Below are 23,482 nucleotides of genomic sequence, written 5' to 3' on the forward strand. Positions count from 1 at the left end.
ATCCCTTGCAAAAGTTTTCATCTAATTTTAAGGATCTTCATGTAAAATTGAGAATTTTTCCCTCACACTAAGCCTCTGAAAGGTAGCTTTGCTTACTTGTCCACGTGAAATCTGAAATTATCACCCAATCTCTGCATGTTGGTGAAAAAAGACTAGCATGGCGTGATGTGGGCTCCCAAACACCTGATTTTGCTAGGAGGAAGGTGCCACTTGTGCAAACAGTACAAGTCATATAAAGCAATCTTCCAAGGACACATTGCCAGCTTCTCTGTAAGGTGGATACCTGGACAATGGTAGTCAAAGAGAAGTTATGTTTCATTGAAAAGTCAGGTTCAAGAACTTTAATTCTTGACCTTAGCCCAGTGAACTCTGAGGCTCGCATACTTATGTTCAAATTGCTGGCTCTTAACCTGTGTGTAGTTCAGGTCCAGAAAGATTAAACTGCTTAGGAAGAGCTGATCTGAGACTGTTTGACCATTTCTATAAACTAGACTTGACCTGTCCAGACTGCATGAGTGAGGCCTTGCCCCAAAAGCAGGACAGACTTTTACTATAGAGTCATGGAATCATAGAATGGTTTGAGTTGGAAGGGACCTTAAAGATCATCATTTCCCCTCCAACAAACTCTACAGTGAGTCTAAGACCCCTAAGTCTAAATATGTAACCATACATAAACAATACTGAGAAGTCTTAGTAGGAAACTTGGTTTCTCTCTGAACTTACCTGCTAAGGCAGACCTTTAGAACACACCATGCATTAGAAGGGATTCCTGTAAACAGGATCATCTATTTCAGCTTAAGGGGCTTTTTCAGTTCTCAGAACAACAGAGTATCAAGACTTCAAAAAATTAGTTTTGCCCAATGTTACTTACCTTCCAGAAATTACATGCTGTTCTTCTTGAAGGATTTTACCTTCTTTTTTAGCTTGTACAACACATTTAGTTATCTCATGATTCCACTGCAAGTTTAAATAACATAGGTAGTGACAAAAATTATTTTGCTTTTAGATGGCCTGAGTTGCTGTTGGACATAGCTGTCTCTTCCCATTGACTATGAAGGAACCCAGGGCTAGGCTGCTGACATTGGTACCTTTGTTGACTACCTGTGGTTATGTGGAATGAGTCAGGGACTCATAAACAAACACACTACAGGAATGGCTATTTCTATTTTCTTTCTGCACATTATTAAGAAGGTAGAAAAAAAGAGTCTAAGCCTTGAACTAATTTTATTGATAATATGTCAAGCCTTTTTTACCTTCTGTTAGACTTTCAGCTTGTCTTAATGTCAAATACTGTGTAATTGAGTCATGTCTTTTTGTGAACGATAACAGGGCTGCTAATGAAGCCCTTAAGGTTATCTGTTTAAAACAACCTCTAATTTAAATGACTACATTACCCTGGTAATTAAATATTATTATCTTTTCTGCACAGCAGGCAGAGTAAAATGTTTATTTTTCCTCTTTATCCACCTACAAAGACTAACGAGCCTGATCCTGTACTTGAGCAACAGAGATAGACATGTTGCATTGGTCTTTCTCTCTCACAGGTGTTAAGGACCCTCATATTTTTTCAGTATTATTCAGGAAAGAAACACATTCAAAGCATTAACCCCATGATTTGATGTAATAGAGAACATGCCAGTGCATGTTTAGATCTGATTTCTTGCTTCTTTTATTCATATGCCTTCACCTTTGGCTGTCCCCTGATGTTCAAAGTGTTCTGTGAAATCCTTCTTTACTAAGTCCTTGCTTGTTTGCAAGTACTCAGCAAGAACTGAGTATTCTATCCCTAGCAAAAAAGTTTTTACTTTCTTAAAAGTAAACTGTTGATCTGCTGAATCCCTGAAAAATCTTCTAATGTGAAGCACACAGGATGTGATGTGTACAGGAACAGTCTGTAGCCTCAGTTCTTTGGGGATTGCTAAGCATTTGCCTAAGCAGTTACATATCACATAATCAGATCAGTTCCTGAGTGTGTCTGCAAAGCACGACATGCAGCGCATATAACCTGCTAAATAATCTACTTCCATTATTGTGAGACCAAATTTAATAAAAATATAATTGAAAAAAATGCACAATTCTTTCTGCTTATTGTGGTTTGGCATGCCTTCACACTGCTTTTAAAGTCAGGTCCTGTAAATTTAGTACCATATAAATATAAGTGAAATCACCCCGAGTTAAGCAACATAGAAGTAGAAGAAAGACTGGTTATATTCTATATTCATTAGTGACAGTAATGAAATAAAACTGATTTATTTAGGCAACTGGCAAGCTTTTCATAATCTTTCAGTAAAAACTCAGCATGCTTCCCATGACAAGTACTTAGCAGATATTGATGTGTTGTTTTCCAGACAACTGAAGCTGTAACTAACAATAGCACTTTCTTCTGGAGTTTTGTCCTCAAAAGGCATAATCTTTACTTTGTTGCCATGTTTTAAAAGAAAGTTACGAATTTATTTTAAGGTAAAGAAATTAATGACACTGTATTCACAGAAGTAAACAAAGAAAAATTCCCTTTCTTGTCCCAAGAAGACATTCTCTTAGGCAGATGTAAACTTTAAAAAGCCCTCAAAATTTCACTGAAGCAGAAGAAATAGAGCAGTTCTATGACAGGTCTAAGCAGGAAATTTGTGAAGCAACACAAAACCAGAAAGCTTTACTATTTTACTCTTGGCCTACAACAAAAACAAGGGGTAAGGAGGGAAGAGAAGAATGCACTGTGGACATCTGGTGGAGTAAAGAGCAGGTAGATTAAAAGTACCAGCAAACAGGCCTAAAGTAAGTTTGTTTTGGCTGTCTTATTTAATTATTCAATAAACATTTACCTTAATGGAGGGCATCCTGCAAAGTAGTGGAAAAAAAAATCACACTGCAGTAGCATACAGAAGTTTCAGACAACATGTTCAAATGCGCCTTGGTGAAGCAATCACTAACTTGGGCCAATTGAACCTATCACAGGCATGGAAAGGTTAGATCTTGGACAGGCAGTCAGAAAGCTTTGTGTAAGAGCCTCCTACAAGATATGTGACAGAGGAGGAGTTGCTTGAGAGTGTCCTGGGAGCTAAGAAACACCAAAAATAGATAGAAAGGGGTTAAATACTCCTCTGTGAGTTAGATGCCTGTATGAGCTCTTCATGCTGCGAGGGCAGTTAATAGAGCTAAACAAATACTAAGTATTTGAAGTTCTTGGGCTTTGCCAAAATGACTTGCAGTGAGGAGTGAAGCACAGCTGCTTGTGCAGCTATGGCAGAAGGTGTGGTGAGCATGAAGGATGAGCTGCACAACGAAGTGGGGTGGAAGCAGCCAGGAATGGACTGCCCCCAAATGGAAATCCCACCACAGCTCAGTCTGGGGCTCATCACCCAGCAAAAGTAATTAACCTAAACAGCCAGATGCCCAGCAAGTATATGGAGGGAAGAAGGAGAGCTGTAAATTCCTATAGCTATCGGTTCACATTCAAAATGAAATAATGTGCACTACCTTATTTATTCACCTTGTTCAAGATTTTTTCTCTAAAATTTTGTTTGTAAAGGAAATGTTTTGTTATTGTAAGCAATAAAAAATAGTTCATGGTGCTAAATATACCCCCGTTTTGTAGGGAAGCTTGTACTGCATTAGTACTGCCTCCTTCAAACCAAAAGTCAACTTCTGTTGCTGCCAGTCACATTCTAACAGAAGGGTTGTGCACTGCTGGTTAGGAATACGCACTACTGGTTTCTCCTGCTTGAGGCAAACACCCCAGCAACATTTCTTTTAGGGAAGATGCAGAAATGGAACTGAGAGATTTGCACTATACTTCACTAACAGCAAGTCTCCTTTTAGAGTTAATTACTTCTAGCAAGCATTCAAAATAAAAAGATGTTGGTGTCAGTTCATGAATAGTTTAACTAGAACCATGATAAGAGGATTACAACTTTTGTGCAGCATATAGCATTAAAAGGTTATTGATGCCTTCTGAGACATCACTAAAAAGTTAGTGCTGACATTCATTTCCCCTTATGTGGGATCTGAGCCTTCAAGATCTTAAATCTCTTACCACAGGGTAGAAATTGCAGTTGATACAGTAAGTTGCCTAACTTGCATCTACATTTTCAATGTCAAATTAAATAATTCTTCTAATTGAAGTGTCCTGTTTCCTTGCCTAGCCAAGGGAGTAGAAAGAAACATCTCTGGAGGTAACTTAGATGTCTTATCTTGACCAGACAAGATCTCCCTCTGTGCATAACTCTGTCTTTTGACTGTATAAGGCATTTGCTCACATACTTTAGGAGGATTGCTTCACCAGAATTAAATGTTGTATTAAGCAGATGTGCTCCCGCCCTGTGATTATAAAGAACATTTTTTTCTAGCAGCAATAAGCACAGCTACCACAGGGACACAACATCTAGTTCTGAGGTCCTGCTTGACTAACCTTATCTCCTTCTATGACAAGGTGACCTGCTCAATGGATGAGGGAAAGGCTGTGGATGTTGCCTACCTAGACTTTACTAAAGCTTTTGACACTGTTTCCCACAGCAGAAACTGGCTGCTCATGGCTTGGACAGGTGTATTTTTGGTGGGCAAAAAGCTGCCTATATGGTCAGGCTCAAAGAGTGGTGGTGAATGGAATTAAATTCAGTTGGTAGCCAGTCATAAGTGGTGTTCCCCAGGGCTCAGTATTGGTGCCAGATCTGCTTAATATCTTTATCAAGGATCTAGACAAGAGGATTGAGTGCACCTTCAGTAAATTTGCAGACAACACCAAGTTGGGAGGGAGTGCTGATCTGCTGGAGGGTAGGGCGGAGCAATGAAGCTAATGAAGGGTCTAGAGCACAAGTCCGATGAGGAGCAGCTGAAGGAATTGGAGTTGTTTAGCCTGGAGAAAAGAAGGCTCAGGGGAGATCTTATCAGTCTCTACAACTACATGAAAGGAGGTTGTAGTGAGGTAGGAGTTAGTCTCTTGTCCCAAGTAACAAGTGATAGATTACACAAGAGGAAATGGTCTCAAGTTGTGCCTGGGGAGGTTTAGATTGGGTATTAGGAAAAACTTCTTCACCGAAATGGTTGTCAAGCATTGGAACAGGCTGCCCAGGTATGTGGCTGAGTCCCCATACCTGAAAGTATTTAAAAGATGTGGCACTTAAGGACATGGTTTAATGGTGGACTTGGTAATGTTAGGTTAATAATTGGACTCAGTGATCTTAAAGGCCTTTTGCAACCTAAACAACTCTATGATTTTATAACGAATTACCGCAAGACTTCAATTATGTGTATCAGATAAGCTACTAACATAATTTATGCTATTTAACAATCTGTGGAGACTTTATCTATAAATAGAGACTTTTATATGATTTACAAAGTCAACATATGACCTGTTTTAGAGTACCTGGCTCTTGCCTGGAAAAATGTTTATTAAACTGTTTGAATTCTATGATTGAGAGTCTACAGAAATGGGTCTTTTGGAGACATGAATCCAAATGTGCATACATCACTCCCTCAGTTATGCGATTCATAGACTAAACACATGTTCCTTTCATGTTAAAAATGTCTAAATATTATCAGAGTCCATTTTCTGTGGGGTTTTGCCATTTTTTACATGGACACTTCTAACTGCACCTTTTCATTCTTTTGAGAAATATTCACTCAGACAGTGACTTGCTAACACATGACAGCTGTGTTTGTGTTTATCTTTCAAATGTGACTGACTCTCAGATGTTATGTTTCCAAAGTAATTCCTGCTTGCAGAGTCAATAGGTAAGGTTTTGCATCTGAAATACTTTAAATGACAAATTCATTATAATGGCTACTAAAAATCAATCTGTATTTCCAAAGGAAAATTCTATTCTCTGAGATAGTGACAAAGTTTGACTTAGGCTTTTAAACCGTGTTGCTGCCAGACAAGATCTGCAGAAATTTTCAGCATTTTCAGACATATTTCATATTCCGTATCCAAATAAAAAGCCAACATTCCTAACAGAGTGTCAGTTTAAACATTAAAAAACAAACATTACTAAGAACATGGTAACTTTTCATTTCAGTACATTAAAATTGTTTTGTTGAGATAATTACGATAAGGAAGACTTTTTTCTTTATTCTGCTTTGTAAAATAATACGATATGGATGATATTAGATATGAGCATTACATTGTCAAAAATGTTAAAGTCCAAGCGAAGTAAGAAGAAACTGTAGTCAAACAAACTGGTTTATTGAAATAAAGTTTTTAGACATTGACATGAAATGACAGATTTTAAATGATTTGACACGTTTTCATTGAGAATTCCACTGACTTTGTGACATTATTGTGAAACATTTCCGTTTCACTGATGCTGTATTTAACATAGAAAATGTAATGAAGAACTGATGATTGCATTTTGAAAAGTCCTCTTTTGAGCAGGAAGAAACAGATGGCTTTTATTATCAGTAACAAACAACTTTTTTTATCCTGCAGCACCATTTTCCTAGAAAACAAGAATTGCTTTATGAAATTTGAATATCATATTATTGTATTTAATATTTAATTAACCAATTAATAATTTAGTGATTCATATCAATAATCATTGCTGTGTGGTTTATGTGAACATAAAGGTTTATGTTAAAAACTGGTGATCCACGATGAGTTTTTCCTATATGGGGGAGTCTTATCTCACTTCTTGTTTGCCTGCAAATATATGAGTAAGCTAGTCTGAAGCTGATTTCCCTGAAATATTTTACCTGAAATTCTTATGAATAAATCCTGCACTTTTGTTAAATTTAACAAAAAAAAAAAAAAAATTACCTATGTTAAATTGTTAAACTACTCCCTCTTTCACTCTTTCTCTGCCTCTTTGTCTGTCAGTTCAGTCTCTGCAGGTGCTAACCTCATAAAGCCAGGGCTTGTCCCTGGGAAGTGGGAACTGCCAGAAGAACAACCAGAGGTATTTGGGAGAGTTTTAGTAGTTAAGCAACTGAACTTTTGGTAAACACTGATTATCCAGCTCTACAGAATGTACTGAAAAAAGAAATGAAAATTTAGAAATAGCTCTATGTCCTGGGCAATTAATTGTAATAGCAATGTGAAAGGACATATGGTCCTATTTTACTTGTCTTCATTCTTCATTATTTTGTTACTTTCCGCTGCGATTTCTGGTCTTAGACTGGATGTTCTGAACAGCTGAACCTGACGGCTTACTCATGGAGCTCTGATCTCAGCCCCGGTATAGCATTACAATGTCTGTTGGTAATAGAATGAATAAAGGTTGAGATGTTGGGGATGGGTCATACCAAGGGAAGGCAATGCATTCTTACTTGTTTTGCTCTTTTGTTGGTTGTGGGTTTTTTTGTTATTACTATTTTGTGGGATCAAAAATACACAAATCCATTTTTGCTTCTGTCATAATAGAAAAGTTTTTGGTGGAGAACTGACTCTTGCTGGTCAAGACACATGGGGCAGAGGAAGTGGATATATTACCCCGAATCAGTATTTTTAAACAGGTTAAATCCAAAATAATATATTAATGGCTAATTAAAATCCAGCCCGTGCTTTTTTCTACCTTTCTGAAAAAAGTGATAAATTCAACACAGAAAACAGAGTGTAATAGAGACAGTTTTGAAGACCAAGACTTTTTAGCCTGGTGAATGGGCCATTAAAAGGCTGTCTGCAACTGCCTCAAAGAGGGGCAACCTCAACTTTGTAACTGATCATAAAGAGGGGGAAACATCATTATCATTAGTATTATGGGATGTTTGAGGGAGTTCCTGGGACTTACATGAAATTCAGAGTTATGGGATATCAGAAGGGGTCTTGCGAGATTATGTAAAATTTATTGTGGGATGTTTAGCAGAAGGGTGAAGGGTCAGGAAGAATCAGGGAGGAACAAGCATGGCAAAAAAGCGAGGAGAAAGCAATCAAGGGGCTGGTCTGTGTAAGCAAGGCTGATCAGTATGCTAGTGCCTGGGTTGGAGACCGACCCTGGTGTTTCCACCTCACCTCCTGGCCAGGCTCCAGTGCCCAAGCAGAAAGAAACCCCATGCCCTGGAAGCTGCTGGATTCAGTGGCTCTTGTAACATTGTTAACACAAGAAGTAGAAAGACCTGTCTTACCTATCTTCATCATGATCCCTATGTATCAGGACAGTCAGAATCCAAGCATTTTCTTATGCCTGAGGTAAGTTTCTTTGGAGCTGTACCTACCAGAATACTGTTGTAATAATCAGAAAGAAACCAACTGATCATTTAAAGTGGCTATTATTTGCTCCAACATCTAGTAGGGAATACATTTAGGTACATGAAATAAGCTATTAAAACTTGAATTTACTTCAGGGAGACTCAAATGGTAAGAAATATTTATAGAAATGAAAACTGTATGTAAAATATAAAATATTTGCTGATTTGGAATTTTGGCACTAAATCAGTATTGCTTTAACATCTGTTATTATGAAGAATCAACAAAGTGTGATCAGCTGTATTATTGCAATCTAATTGGACACAGGAATCAGATGCAACTATAAAAAAAAAGTCACCATACAGATGTCTCTTAATGTCTCTATCTCAAGTAAAGAAAATTCAGGCTTTGGATTTAGGTCTAGGGGAAAAAAAAAAGTAATTGAGAGGTCAGAATTTTATTTCAAAGCATGAATCCTTAGGAAAACAGAAGTCCAACCTAGAATTTCTTACATGTCTGTAGCACAGGATTGGCATTTCAAGAAATAGAAATAGTAGATGTTAAGAAAAGTCTGGAATAGTACCATCTGAAAATAATTTATGAAGGCAGTGAATATGTTGCCTAAAACATTATACTATCAAATATAAAATTATGCAGCACATTTCCTGAAGTGAAAAAATGCTTATTAGAACACCTACAAAGTCAGAGGCCAACTGAGATGTTTTTCCAGCAGTACTTCAGTAGTTCCTTACCTTTGTGATAACTTCTTAGCATTACCAAATTGCATTTCAAATGAACAACAGAATCATTACAGGTTTGGTTACTGTACCTGCAAACCTTTATAACGTACTTAATATATTAATGCATTTACCATTACATTTTGCAGAACAGATATTTAGCAGTGACAGATAGACTAGTTCAATATAACACAGAAGTCTTGAGTGTTTGCCATATTTTATATGAACAAGTAACACTTAATTAACAGCATTTTTCGTGCCCACACAGCTCCAAAGCTCAGCTGATTTTGCATGTTCAGGTTCCAAATAAGATGATCAAACACATTCTGACATGAAAATGAACAGGGATCAAGCGAAGTTTTGGAAATATCAAGGGAACTGTCTTCCTAACTTATTTTTTCTGTCTTGATTCTTTTGCTTTTACATGCGCATAAGAACTTGAGTATTTTTCAAATAAATACAGACATTTTGTCATTCCAATTGAATATCTATATAAGTGAAGCAAACTCTTGAATTTTTAACTGGAAACCAATACTCATATAACTCCATTTTGAATTCTTTTGGAACAAAATGTCAAAAATCTGGGGAGTCATGCACTGTTATTAATTTTATGTTTCATTATCTATTTATAATAGCTATTTTTTGAAGTAATATCTCTCTAGAGGTACCTAGAGTATTTTATAGGTGTTTAAACACATAGCCTCCTTTTTCCATCGGACACAATTAAACCTAATTTGAAGTATGCTGTATATATTTCTCATCCTATTATTGAAGAACTCTTCAGAACACAACTACTGGAGACTATGTCTGTTCAGGCGCAAAAGAAAAAGAAAGTTTCTTTGGATCTGTGCTATAACAGAACATTTTAAATTCTGATACTATCAAACTATAACAGCCACTCAAATTCATCTAATTAAAAATATAAAAAAAGAAAAGACCCTGTAGAACAAAAAAAAACCCCAAAAAAACGTAAGCAGCAATTTGTCTCATTTAAAAGGATGTATTTCAGGCTATTATCTATCACATTACTACTACTAAATATGCTTAAATATTCTCCAGCACACTCACCTCTTTTTGACGGTATTTAATTGCCAGTTTCAATCTTGCAAGATCGTTACCACTTTGTTCTTCTATCAAGCTATTATCATCTCTGTAATTAAGAATAATTTCCAATTCCCTGGAACTCCGTGTCTGATCCAGGAGATCTTTTGCAAATTGCTTGCATTGCCTTGACAGTTCCTCATACTCTGACTTAAATTCATTTTCGACTTTACTCAGTTCCTGCAGCTCCCAGCTCAGCTGAAAAGCAGTAAGAAAAGGATCCTCACTGGACAAAGCAATCAATGAGGGGCTTGCCAGAGCCTTGTAGATATTAAGTCTGGATCGAGAGTGGCGGAGGCTGTCCACATCTGAACTTGAGACACATTCAACGCAGTTACAGCGGACCTCGTGTGGCCTGGGCACGGAGACTCCTTTCTGCACAAGGAGCTTTATGATTTCATAATTGTTGGTGTGGGCAGCCAGAATAATGGGTGTAATGTCCGGTGTAAATTCAGAAAACTGCTTGTCCAGAAGCACTGGTGGCACCTGTGAAAAAAGGCAAAAAGCCTTACAGGCCTCTTCATTGAGCAAGAGCTATAGAAAATTAAGCTACAAATAGTTTAGCAGGTAGTACGCTTCCTGATAGATCTTCACTTCTGGCCAGAGTTGAAGGAAACATTTTAAACATGACAATTCAATTAGCTAAGATAGCCTCTTTCCAGTTAATAAATTGCTATAAACAGGGTGTGATTTTTCATAAAACTTGTTTGTATGTAAAGAACCCACAGGCAATGATTCATTAGAGCAAATGATCAGGTGCCTTGAAGTGCCAGCTGTGAGCAAGATGGAAATGCTCTCTTGTCTCTCAATGGTTAATGTCAGTTTTACAGGGAAGACAGAATCTTGGAGGCATAATTGTGATTCCCTGTAGGAACAGGACACAGACAAGTTAGACAAAACAAAACTGGCCAGTAAAGGAGAAAGAAAAGATAAGTTTTCTTAAAGAGAATGTTGGAAATATGACTGTGTATAGAGAAGCAAAGATAATCTGCTGCAAAAAGCTTAACCTCTTAAGACTCAGTTCTACATACACGTGCAAACACACTCTTTTCATAGGAAAAGGGGGGAGTTGGTGAAACAAGGGCCCCAAAAGAGCATTTTTAATGCCTCTTCTGGTACGCATTTCTGTATTTTCATTCTTATATATCAGAAGCTTGTAAGGTCGTTCATTTTAAGCTTGTTTCTTTATTTTACAATACTCGACTCTGAAGTCTTTCCCAGATCAAGACTACTTGTTACACTAGTATAATGAAGCCATATAAGTGTAATTAGCTGATATTATAAAAAAAAAAATGGTACTGGCATCATCATATGGACTGTCTTTGGTCCATAATCAATAACCAAATACAAACTCAATCCACATTAATGAGGTGCTCTGAGTGATGCGCTAAGAGGAAGAAAAAATGGAAAACATTTCACTCAAAGTTTTCTGAAGGCTAGGGAAATAGACTGCCACTGGAGGGGGGAAAAATGTTTGGTAGAAGTCTTATGACAGAAGAATGACCTTGTTGCCAGGTGTAAAACAACACAATAGCTGTGTTTTTTTTAAGAAGAAAAAAGTTAATAGGAAACAGTTAATGCATATGAGAACACTGTAAGAAGGAGGGGAAATGAGCTATGTTTAGAGCCTGGGGAGGGAAAGAAGTGAAGCAAAAAATGCAGTAGTCAGAATCAGACAGAAATCCAGTGGAAAAGAAAATAAGAATGAAATTAAGCTGAAAAGAAATCGTAATCTGTGGATATAAATCCATAAATAAAATCCATAGATCATTGATTTTTTTTCCTCCCTCTTTCTAATGAAGACGCTATATTTTGTACATTTTTCAGCTGTCCTACATGAAAACCAGCCCATGTTTGTTCAATGGGACTGTGTACATGTTTAAGAGCTGCTATGTGTGTGGGCTGTAAAACAGAGGCCTGAAGCACTAATCAGCTGAATGAGAGAATTACTTCGGAGGTGGCCACTTATTCATGTAAAATGGTGTGAAAAGTCAAGATTGGAGAGCTGGCATTTGGGATTGTAACCACATATCCCTAGGGAAACAATCCCCGCCTGGCCATAGTATATTGCTGACCTCACCTCTAGTAGCTGTGCTGGATTCTGAGAAGATACGTTCAGTCAATGGGTGAGGTCCCTTTTCTTCCTTCCCATGCGCTCAAACATGCATGCTTGGCTTGGCACTGGGTAAGTTTTAGAGCAGGACTGGGGGATGCCTGAGCTAGCACAACCACCCTCATGACTTCAAGCAGAGGGAGCAGCTATCCTCACAGTCCTCCCCACCAGCTTATGGGAGATGTTTACAACCAGTGGCTGTGAGCCAAGCAGCTCCTGAGCAAGTCCTCTTCTGCTTGATTTATTCTAAGGTACAAACAAAACAGTGTAGTATGTACAGTCATACAGAGAAATATGGGTTTGAAATTATTCAGAAGGAACCCAGCTGAGAATATACTGAAGGTATGGATGAGGGTAATGGGTATAGGAATAAGCAGAAGGTCTGAGCACTATGCCTAATCTAAGTTGTGGTCAGGAAAAGAAACATAACCTGGGCATATGTCTCGTCAGAGGACTCTGTGGCTGTGTCCACACTGTTCTGTTGGGTCTCTTCCAGGGCACCTCTGTGTCACCTGTCACATCCAAGCTGAATGCTGTGCAGTGCCCATTAAGGGATGCCCAAATGCCCAGATTGTTTAGTTATTCCTGTCCAGGGCGAACTCAGGTTTGAAATCTGTATCTGTTTTCTCACCTGTCTATGGTGTCAGTGGGGAAAATGAGACCACTTTCCGTAAAACCTCCCTGGTTATTGTAGTCTTAGATTTATTTTCTTTTTTACTTGCATATTATATACGAAAAAAAGAAAGCACACACATGCATACATACATTTTTCCTGCTTTTTAAATTGCAACTCTGACCAATGCTTTTGAGCTGAGAAAAACATGAAAATGGCAGTAAAATTTTGCATTAGTAGAAGTGAGATTTTGGGCTACCATTGGTCTGAAAAAAGTTTACAGGGAGGAATGCATTGTGGTCTGACAGCATCTGGCACAACTAGTGAGGCTCTCTCTTGGCTCCAGGGATGTAGAGGAGAGAGCTGCAAGGGCAGAAAACTCAAGGATACAAAGCTGTATTTCCAAACTCTGTCACTTAGTATGTCATCATTTTTGTACTTTCTGACAGCACTAAACTAATATTTGCTTCAAGCCCTGCCTGAACTGAAGGCTGTCTTAACATGTCATTAACCACAATCTTCTTTGAAAATTAACAGAAACACAGCTTCAAACAACATGGTATTACAATGACTGACTTGTACATGAGGTCCATTCACGCAAAAGCTGCTTATTTTTCTCATAACTTAACTTATCAAAACCTTTCCTCTGAAGGTAACTCAACTAAAAGGTGAATGAAAACATTTTGGAATTCATACCATCAGAATTCACCCAAATATAGAAGTGCGTATTAAATAATTTCAGCCTTAACTTGTAGAAATATTTCAAGGGCAAACCCTAAGACTGCAGCTTTAATTACGTCATGAGCTCAACTTCTGACCCTTTACCTCCTATTTTAAGGTTTCCTACTCATTTAAACCAAAGATATACGGAATGCCAAAGCAGTAAGGTCAAGTTATTCCCTCATCTGCAGTATAATGAAGTACTTACTTACCTTTTGAAGTTCTGAGTGCTCTCACAGCACTCAGGATATTTCAGCATTTAACTGTTGACCCAGAGTACTTGCTCTGAAGTCACCAGACTTATGATGAATTTTACTTTCAAACTACTGAAATTATTCTCTTTAAAGAAGCCAAAACAAATAACTAGCACACATTGATATCAGCCACACAATCTAAAGCTTTGACAGATCACTCACAGAAAACATAAGAATCCTCCTTAAATCCTGGGAGGATGGGAAGCTATTATGTCTTACAGTCACTGATTGTGACTACCCAGCGCCTAGCAGTGGTGTAACTATATTATACACTTTGGAGTTAATTTGTCAAGTGTGAGGCTGCTTAAACTTAGAAAGGTCAAATTATTTTTGCTTTCTTACATTTTGTTAAAAATTTCCTACTTCAACATTATTTTCAAGGGGGGAGCAAAGCAGTTCGGTGATTGTGTATGCGTATCTGTGTGTGAATGAGTAGGCAAAAAAGAAAATAAAGCAGAAAAGAAGAAAGCGCAGCTCAAAGTCTGTACGCTTCAGTGCTCAAGGACATGAGATTTTTCTGTTGCATTCCTTTTTTCTGTACTTAACTGTAAGTGGGAATGAGTCAGTCCGACTTAGATATCTAACAATTTTTTAGTTATCAGGTGGAACAGCCCTCTTCAGTATGTCGCTAAGTTCCCTGTATGGTCTGTGTGAAGAAACGCCTCTTTGCTATGACAGATAGAGAAATATAGGCCAAATTAATGCCTATTTTCTGTCCCTGTGACATCAGAGTAGAGAAACTGATAGCTGACAACCTCTTAGATACCCAGGAAATAGAAAAATATGTTTGGAAAAGGAGGAATGTAAACCCTGGGTGTGTCCTTTTCTCAACCTAGATTTCCCACAGTGGCTCTCATTAACGCAATATCTTGTCAGAGAGAAAACTGCAGTGCACATTTACCCACTTCTTAAGTGCAAGAGCTCAGAATCTATTTAAAGCTACCTATTTCTTTGGGCAAATGGATGGCCTGCCTTGTCTTTATTTATTTACAATTATTTTTCCTTTTGTTTTAAAGAGCAAACCCTGAAGTGGCTGCAAGCAGTTAGGTGAATATATTTCTGAGTCACATCAATCATGACAGCATGATTGCAGGAAAAACCTAAAGCAAAGAAAAAAAGGATATATGACAGGCAACAAGATGAATGTATATGTCATCTCATGCAGTACCACATTATATAGGAAAATTAATATTATAAAGGTGTGTCATCAAGCTCATCAGTTGCTTCAGCACTATTGCTCTATAGCTGTCATGAGCCAAACAGCTTGAAAATGCTGAACTCTACATTGCAGTACAGCCCACAGCGTGAAAGTTATCCCTATGCATATACAGTTTTCCGATTTACATTTTGGTTTGTTGAATTCTTCTCTCTTTTGGCTTCATATTATGTCAGCTGAAATACATCCTAATTATAATGATGGAAGTAATTCCACCAGGAAGGATCCTCCTATCCCAACTTCTTCCACACAGTAAGAAGCTATCAGATAACTTGAATGATTTGAAAATATAACTTCAAAATAACTTGAATTCAGTTGTCACACCACTGAAGAAGTCTGTACAGAGCATATCCTGAAAGCCATGCTGAAACTTTCTTCACAGACTGCACAAACTGCATGCCTGCAGTGGTGGCCCAGATTTTGGCCCAAAGTCCTTTTCCCTGTCCCAGGGTACTTGCTGTGCATTGCACAGCTGGCATGTTTGGTCACTGAATGTGTAAGGCAGGAAAATGGATAGAAGTTGGCAAGCTGAGCTCAGGGACAGCATCGTTTCAGAGCAGTGTGTGTGGTACTAGTCATGCAACACCCATTTGGCATAGTATCATTTTCGGTTTTCTATAGGTATCTTCCCTGGCCTCCCTGGAAAGGGTTCAACTTGTTTATTGTCCTTGGACTCATTACATTTCCTGAAGATAAGTACCACACTCTTAAAGCACTAGTGAAGAATTTTCTTTCCTTTTATAATATCCTGCCTCCACATCTATTGTTTCTGTAGGAAACAGATGTATCCACAACACCTCATCCACTGTAAGTTTACTGACAACAGTATGAGGACTAAATGTAAATGTATGAATGCATAATTAAATTTTTTAGAAAGAACGTAACTTCTTAAAAATGCACACTTTGAATCTAATTAAACATCTGGAATCTACCTAAGTCCAGCAGATAAGATTTCATCACAAATTGTGTCTTTTAATATTTTTACACCTATGGTTCAGCTTAATGCTGTCAAGGCATTTGACACTCATCTTCCAGATTTCTCTGGAGTCTAACCACAGCTAACAGAGATGATGAAAAAGGAGTAGTACATATTTGAGGTTAAGTGATGCTTATCTTTTGGAGTCTTAAATGAAATATTGACTCTTACATGAAATGTGCCTAAAAATTTAAAATATTAGTTCTGACATAAAATATATTAGGACCTTCAATTGAAATTCTAAATGCTAGACATGTAAGGCCATAAAACCTCCTTCTTGTGCTAAATTATAGGATGTGGTTCACAGCAAAATGAAAAGACTGACTAGCCAAAATGAAACCCTAAGCATAACTTGAGTCTTTGTGGTGGGAAGGTTTTCTTAGGGCTGCAGATTTGAGATGGAAGTATCTTCTGCAAAATTCCAGATTATGTTATCATAATAATGTAATCATAAGGGTTGGAAGGGACCTCTGGAGTTCATCTAGTCCTACCAAGACAGGGCCACCTAGAGCAAGTTACACAGGAATGTATAACCCTGTTACACTTAAGGAGGCTTCAGCACTTGCTTTTTTCTCTATATGGGAATTTTTCAAAGTTAAATTTACAAGTTTGCATTATTTTAATTTTATTTTTCCCAAGTACAAGATGAGTTTTCAAAACCTTGGAGTTTTTATCTTTTTCTTTTTTTCCTTTTTTTTAAATCAGATACACTTAACCTACCCTAAGATGTGTGCCTATGGTTTTCTAATACTTTTTCATGCTCATCTTATTACTCTGAATCAGTTTGTGTGTCACAATACTCACAGCATGGACTGATGACTTCCAGTCTCTGCACCAGCCTCATTGCACAAAAGACATTAATATTACTTATTAAGAAAAAGAATTACAATAGTAATTCACTGAAACCAACATCACTTTTCTAAACAATGAGGATGACTTGCATAATAACCACATGATACAAACAACAATATATGCTTAACACATCTGCAGAACATTTGAGCCAAAAAGTGTACAAGAATTCACCAATAGAAGCACTGGATGGCAAGAGGTAGGTTGTCAGAAGGTCTTGTTTTCCCTCTTGAACTCAAAGTATGGTAATTACACCTAGATCAATGCCCATGGATATTTGACCAATCTGTTTTTAAAGCCCTGCAGTGGTGAGTGGATATGTTTAATCATTTCCAGACAATGTTTCTGATACTTAATTTGTTTTATCTTTGTGCATTTAAGGTTATAATGTCTTGTCCAAAAACTGTGGATAAAGAAAAAATATTATTTCTTATTACAGTTTCAGTTTTTTTCTTTTAAACAGTCATTCCTTCAGGCTTTCCTTATGGGGAATATTTTCTAATTCTCTGAAGCTTCTTATTTCTTTCTGCACATTCCTTACCATTTCTGAGTGTAACAGAGGCCAAATTCATAGATATTTTGTCATCTGTGCTCATTCTGATGTGATCAAATATGATACTGACTTTACACGATAATACGATACTGTCCAGTCTTTTTCAGTCAGTCTTGTTTTAATCCCCCCTACAGAACTGTTATCTTAATTGTTTCCAGTTCCAGTATATACTTGGTTGATTATTTCTACTCTGCTTATAACCATACACTTTTTCTTACTGAACTGTTTTACAGAACTAATTTCTCTTGTTTGCCCAAACCATCCTGAATTCTAATTGTGTCCTGCAATATCCTTGTGATCCCCCCAGCTTTTTGTTGTCTACAGATTTAAAACACCCTCTATTTCATCTTAAATGTCATGAATGAATATACTGATTGGGATAGACCCCTGCAGAATCACTCATTTCATCCCTCTGATTCATTCTTCCCCTTTCACTAAGTTCTCCTGGCAGCTACTCTGAGTGTGGTTTTCTTAGACTGTTATTGTGAGTGACAGTTTATGAAATCTTACAAAACTCGAGATATATGGTATGTACTGCTTTTGCCCAACATAACAAAGCTTGATATCTGGTGATGAATGTAAATTATACTGTTATTAGAAGATTTGTTCTGGAAAAATCCTGGTAGGCTGCTATTCATGTCTATGTTTTCTTCTAGGTAGGTATGAGCAAACAATTTGTTTATCTTCTTCTAGATCCTCCATGGTGTGAAGAAGTATAAATTTCTCTTACTTTAAAAAGGAGAACAGAGAATTGAAAGAAAATGATGTAAAATTAATTGACACCAGTTTCCAGATACAATCAGTGCAAAAGATATTTGATTTGATAGATTTGGGGCTTACATTCGTTCAGTGTCACTGATTACAAAAGGCTTCTGTGCTTTATTACTCTTTTTTTTTTTTCCCCTCTGTATCTCTGGGAGCTGATCCCAAATACAGCCTATACTGGTCATTTTCAATTAATGTTTTCCTGTGAGCATTATTAGTGGATGGATACTATTAGTGGATGGGACTGTAGTGGTAGGACAAGGGGTAATGGGTTTAAACTTAAACAGGTGAAATTTAGATTAGATATAAGGAAGTTCTTCACAGTGAGGGTGGTGAGGCACTGGAATGGGTTGCCCAAGGAAGTTGTGAATGCTCCATCCCTGGCAGTGTTCAAGGCCAGGTTGGACAAAGCCTTGGGTGACATAGTTTAGTGTGAGGTTGCTGCTTGTGGCGAGGTCCCTGCTCATGGCAGGGGGGTTGGAACTAGATGATCTTAAGGTCCTTTCCAACCCAAATCATTCTATGATCCTATGATTCTACGATATGCCGTTCCTTCAGACAATGTCAATAGCTTGAGCAACAGTGGGAAATTATGTCAAAGTAGACTCTCAGTAAAAGACTGTCAGCATATTTTGAATTTGTTTCCAGCTCTGAAACTCATACCTGCTCTCTTACAACATACCTTTTTTAAACTAGGTAAAGGAGTTTTTCAAGTAAGAGCTGGGCATTGCTTGAGTGAAAAGTGACAAGCAAACTGTTTTTTTCACTCAGGGACAATGAAAGAAGAAAATGAAAATGGTTTGGAAAGGTGTAAGAGTGAAGAAAGAAAAAAGATCTTACTGTGGAGATGATTAAAGGATAACTAGAATTATTCATTTTGCATCATAATAAAGCTCTTATATGCCTTTCTCAAAGTTTGCATGATGAGCAAACCAATATTGAAACTTTCTGAATGTTCAAAGTAGACCTAGTGGAGTCCTTCCCAACTGAATGTTTCTAAATGGATGCACAGATATACACAGAATAATTTATAAAGAAAAAATCATTTTAATGAAGTTTATGTTTGACATTCCATTTCCTGAGAACTGTGTCTCTGGTCTGATTAGAAAAATGTGGAAAAGATCTTGCCTTTCTCTATGTTTTGCCTTCTCCAAAATGGCTTCAATATTAGCTTGGGAGCCAGGAGAAAATTGGCTTGCTTCTCCAGTGAGATCTTTAGTAAAATGTAAGAGTTCTTAAAATCTGAGCAGAATCTAGAAACAGGAAAAAGCATCCCACTGCCTAAGGAGTAAGAAAGATGGTTTTTGAAACGGAGCTTTTGCAGAAAGAAAATTAACAGACTGATGGCCTCTCTAGGTATCAACAAACTGATTGGCAGATACAAGCATCTCAGAAGGAAGGGTGGGAATTAGCTAAACTTCTTTACAGCTGATTGCAGTTATTTAGCATTGCAAAGTAATTTGAGATATCTTTACAGCTGGGAAGTAAATTTATTGTCTGAGAAAATTAAAAGGGTTATACTCTCAAAGAACAAAGTGGGAACCTGGCAAATTTGCAAAACAAAGAAAAATGTTTTATATCTTTTCAAAACATGAGAAAGTAATATAAAAGAGTATGGTAGGGACATAGAAACCTCATAAATCTACAAAGGATGTAAAGAAATGTCATAGCAAGCTCTTTCATAAGTATATTATTCCTGGTATGTTATTCAGGCGTTTGATATTGGGCAGCAGCTCTAGTTTTTGAACCATACTGTAAATTTTCCATATTTTGCAGATGCAAAACAGAACATGTTTCTAAAGTAGACTGAGGAGACCAAGGCTCACACAACTACACTAGGATATGCTGGGATTTGAAGTTCTTTTGAGAGGCAAAGGACTGACAATTCAATTTTATTACAGGTTAATGATATTCTCATCTGTGTTCAATTCCTTACACTATAGACACTTTGAAATCCACCCTGCATGCATGAATCAATTGAAAAATCCTACTTCTTATGAGGTTTTGGAAAGATGTAGTGGTAAACAACAGAAGATTGCTAGAAGCATTAAAAATCCTTTTCAATTTCCACTGCAAAGGAGAAATGGGAGAGGCATGCATTATTATAAACTGTCCTATACAGGCAGAGACCAGGAGCAGAATAGTTAGGAGTATTTAAGGGTAGATTGCTAGAAAGAAGCCTTGAAACTCGTGCCAAGAGGAATGGATTGCTTCAAATCCTTTAATAATGTGAGTTCTTGTTTCAGGTTAGTCTTATCTTAGTGTTGTATTCCTCTTGGACTTACTAACTGATTGCAGATCTTGATCTGTACATATCTTACACACATGGTGCCTCCTAGTAATGAACGGATAAAAAGGTATTCCTAATGTGTTTAGGATATGAAAAGTTTTTTTCTTTGAGCTTATGTAAATATATGTTTATTCAATTCAGTGGATGGCAGTGACAAAGGCTTAATAAGCAGAGGTTTAGATAAGTGGGGAAGAGAAGTTTCAACTTGCAATTGGTGACATAAATCTAGTGGTAGGACAAGGGGTAATGGGTTTAAACTTAAACAGGGGAACTTCAGGTTAGATATAAGGAAGAAGTTCTTCACAGTGAGGGTGGTGAGGCACTGGAATGGGTTGCCCGAGGAAGTTGTGAATGCTCCAACCCTGGAGGTGTTCAAGGCCAGGCTGGACAGAGCCTTGGGTGACATAGTTTAGTGTGTGGTGTCCCTGCTCATGGCAGGGGGGTTGGAATTAGATGATCTTAAGGTCCTTTCCAACCCAAACCATTTCATGATTCTATGATTCTAAATAAAACGGTGGCAGACCTTTTTGCATTTTCTGCAAATATCCAGCTGCATCTTGGCAGTACATAATACGGAACATAAGGCTTTGACGATATGTCAGTTTTCCTTTTTTTCTGTGTTCTGGTTTTGTCTGGGATAGAGAAAATTTTCTTCTTCGTAGCTGGTGCAGTGCTGTGTTTTGGCTTTAGTCTGAGAACAATGCTGATAACACACCGATGTTTTAGTTGTTGCTCAGTAGAACGTACTCTGATCAAGGACTTTTCAATCTCATGCTCTGCCAGTGAGGAAGGGCACAAGAAGCCAGAGGAAGCAGAGGCAGGACACCTGACCCAAACTGGCCAAAGGGGTATTCCATACCACAGCACGTCATGTCCAGTATAGAAACTGGGCAGAGTTGCCCAGAAGGGATTGATCGCTGCTCGGATTGGGCTGGGTATTGGTTGGTGGGTGCTGAGCAATTGTATTGTGCATCATTACATTATAATATTTACTAAAATGTTCTTATCTCAACCCACAGGTTTTTACATTTTTTCTGATTCTCTTCTCCAACCCACTGGGGGAGGAGGGTAAGGCGTGAGCTGTGTGGTACTTAGTTGCCAGCTAGGCTTAAACCATGACATTCTGACAGAAGGCCTCACACATTATGACAAGCCTGCAAACTTAGACAATATTTTATTACCAATCCTCAGTGATGTTTTAGTTGCTGAATTGAAAAGGAAATAATTTTGCTTTCTGCCAGTCCAGGGTGAAGATGTGGAAGATATGGATCCTGGCACTGGTCTAAAGGACAATTGAAACACTTCTGTCAGCACAATATGTGTTATGCGTATCGTCTATCCAGAAAACAGCGGTAAATCGACAGGCTAATTTGGTAGTCTCCTAATAAAAGGAAGCCTCTGTAATAATGTAATAGGACTCTGTCAGTCCCCCTTCTGACTTCCAACTTTGTTGTGGCCTTCCAGTTTCATGTTAAGAGGAAGGAATATTAGCAATACTAAATTCCCGAAAGTTTCCTAAAAGAGATGGCTGACTGGGATCTGAAGAAAGTTCTGGAGTGTGAACCCAACTATATGACTAGATATTAAAGAACTTACGCAAAAAGAGGATATTATGAGTGCATCATTCTCTTGGAAAGCTTCGATGAACATTCATAACATTAAAACCAGATGAAATTCAATCACAATGCACATAGCTGTGTGGAAATCAGATGTCATAAATTTAACTGCTCACAGAACAGTCTGACAAGGGATGTTCTACGCCAAGGGCAAAGTTGATGGTCAAAGGTGGAGAGCCATACATGAGCAAGTTTCTTGACAGTGGCATGTTTCTGTTTTTTATATTTTCACAGTGTTTTCCCACAGCTGAAGGTTTGGAATGCCATTAATTTTAAAGATGAGTAGGTATGATTGCATGTTTGATGCTCAAAGACTAATGTTCACTTCAAAAAAGCCTTTTGAATTCTACTCCTCCTTGCATACATCTTAAGAAGTATCTCAACAGGCAAGTTCCAGGTAACCATGTCAGCACAGTGACTCATTCAAGGAAGAACTCTAGAATGGCTCTTTGAAATCTTTTTCAGTGGACCACTTTGCAGTACTAGATTGTCTGCAAGTTTGTGTCCATCAGGAATTGCTGTGCCTTTGAAAGAGTTTCTTTCAACAATAAGGCTCTGGCGGTCCTGTTCCTAAAATCTTTCCTGGCTTTCTGCATTGGACATTGTCAGAGAGAGGACATGTTGTAGATGAAACTACAGGATGGATTTACCTCCAGATTTAATCACCTAATTATGGGCTCTATATGTGAATTAGGTTTTTAAGCTCCTGATATACACAGTGGAAAACTAGAGCTCATCTCAACTGCCCCCATGTAGCTGTCTAGTGTTATTTCAGATACCTCCAGGTGTCCTGTGTGACCTGCAGTCACCACTCCACACATGCACAGTTCTCACACAGGTGCTGTGTCATAACTTCCAGGATGACACATGTCCCACAGATACACTAGAATGCCTCACATTTCACTCATCCACTACATGTGAGCCTCCCAGCCAGGTCCCTGGTTGATGCAGTCAGTAGAGTCCAGGTAAATATTTTTTTAGCCTATGGTAGACACTTGCATTTGGTCAGCAGATCGTCTAGCTCTTCACTGACCTTATTGGAAGCTCACATATCTGGCTTATATGTGAACACTAAACGAGAGATTCAGGTATCTACACATAAGCATCCACTACCATTTAGGATACCCTAAAGAATCAGAGATCTACAGAGATGTGACACAAGACCTACTGGAGGCTCTCACCCCTTTGCAGCACAGGTGAAGGACTGGCAGGCTGCCCTGATATAAGAGACATCTCTGCATAGACTCCTGGTTCTACTGCTACATTGCATTCAGCTTCAGGCATCTGAACTGGGAGCTAACTTCCACCGCTTACATACATATATCTGTATACATATATTTTTATATATATATATATCACAGATCTTCTCAATCTGTTTTGTCAAGAGTAAAATCACTAAGTGTCTCCTGAGAGGCTGTTCTAGGCAGACAAGATACTGGTTTATTTATATTGCTCTTTAATGTTTATAAATTTGTTAGCTTTCTAAGTTAAATTGCATATCTAAACATAAAGATAATTTGCTATAGGGAGTTCTAGACCTTAGAAGACAAGCCTACCTCCATC

The 23,482-nt window shown here is 37.9% G+C and overlaps 1 protein-coding gene across 1 annotated transcript in view; it reads right to left on the bottom strand.

Annotated features, from left to right (window-relative positions):
- Window positions 1–23,482, bottom strand: part of LOC104402398 (short transient receptor potential channel 4) — a gene marked incomplete at its 3' end in the record, with an annotated part of 58,900 nt that overhangs the window by 24,665 nt on the left and 10,753 nt on the right. Inside the window, exon 2 of the mRNA XM_010010269.1 lies at window positions 9,922–10,440. Coding sequence (XP_010008571.1) covers window positions 9,922–10,440 — 519 coding nt within the window. The remainder of the gene's footprint in view (window positions 1–9,921; window positions 10,441–23,482) is intronic.

Source organism: Nestor notabilis, unplaced genomic scaffold (genome assembly GCF_000696875.1).
Source record: "Nestor notabilis isolate BGI_N333 unplaced genomic scaffold, ASM69687v1 scaffold812, whole genome shotgun sequence".
Classification (NCBI taxonomy): domain Eukaryota; kingdom Metazoa; phylum Chordata; class Aves; order Psittaciformes; family Psittacidae; genus Nestor; species Nestor notabilis.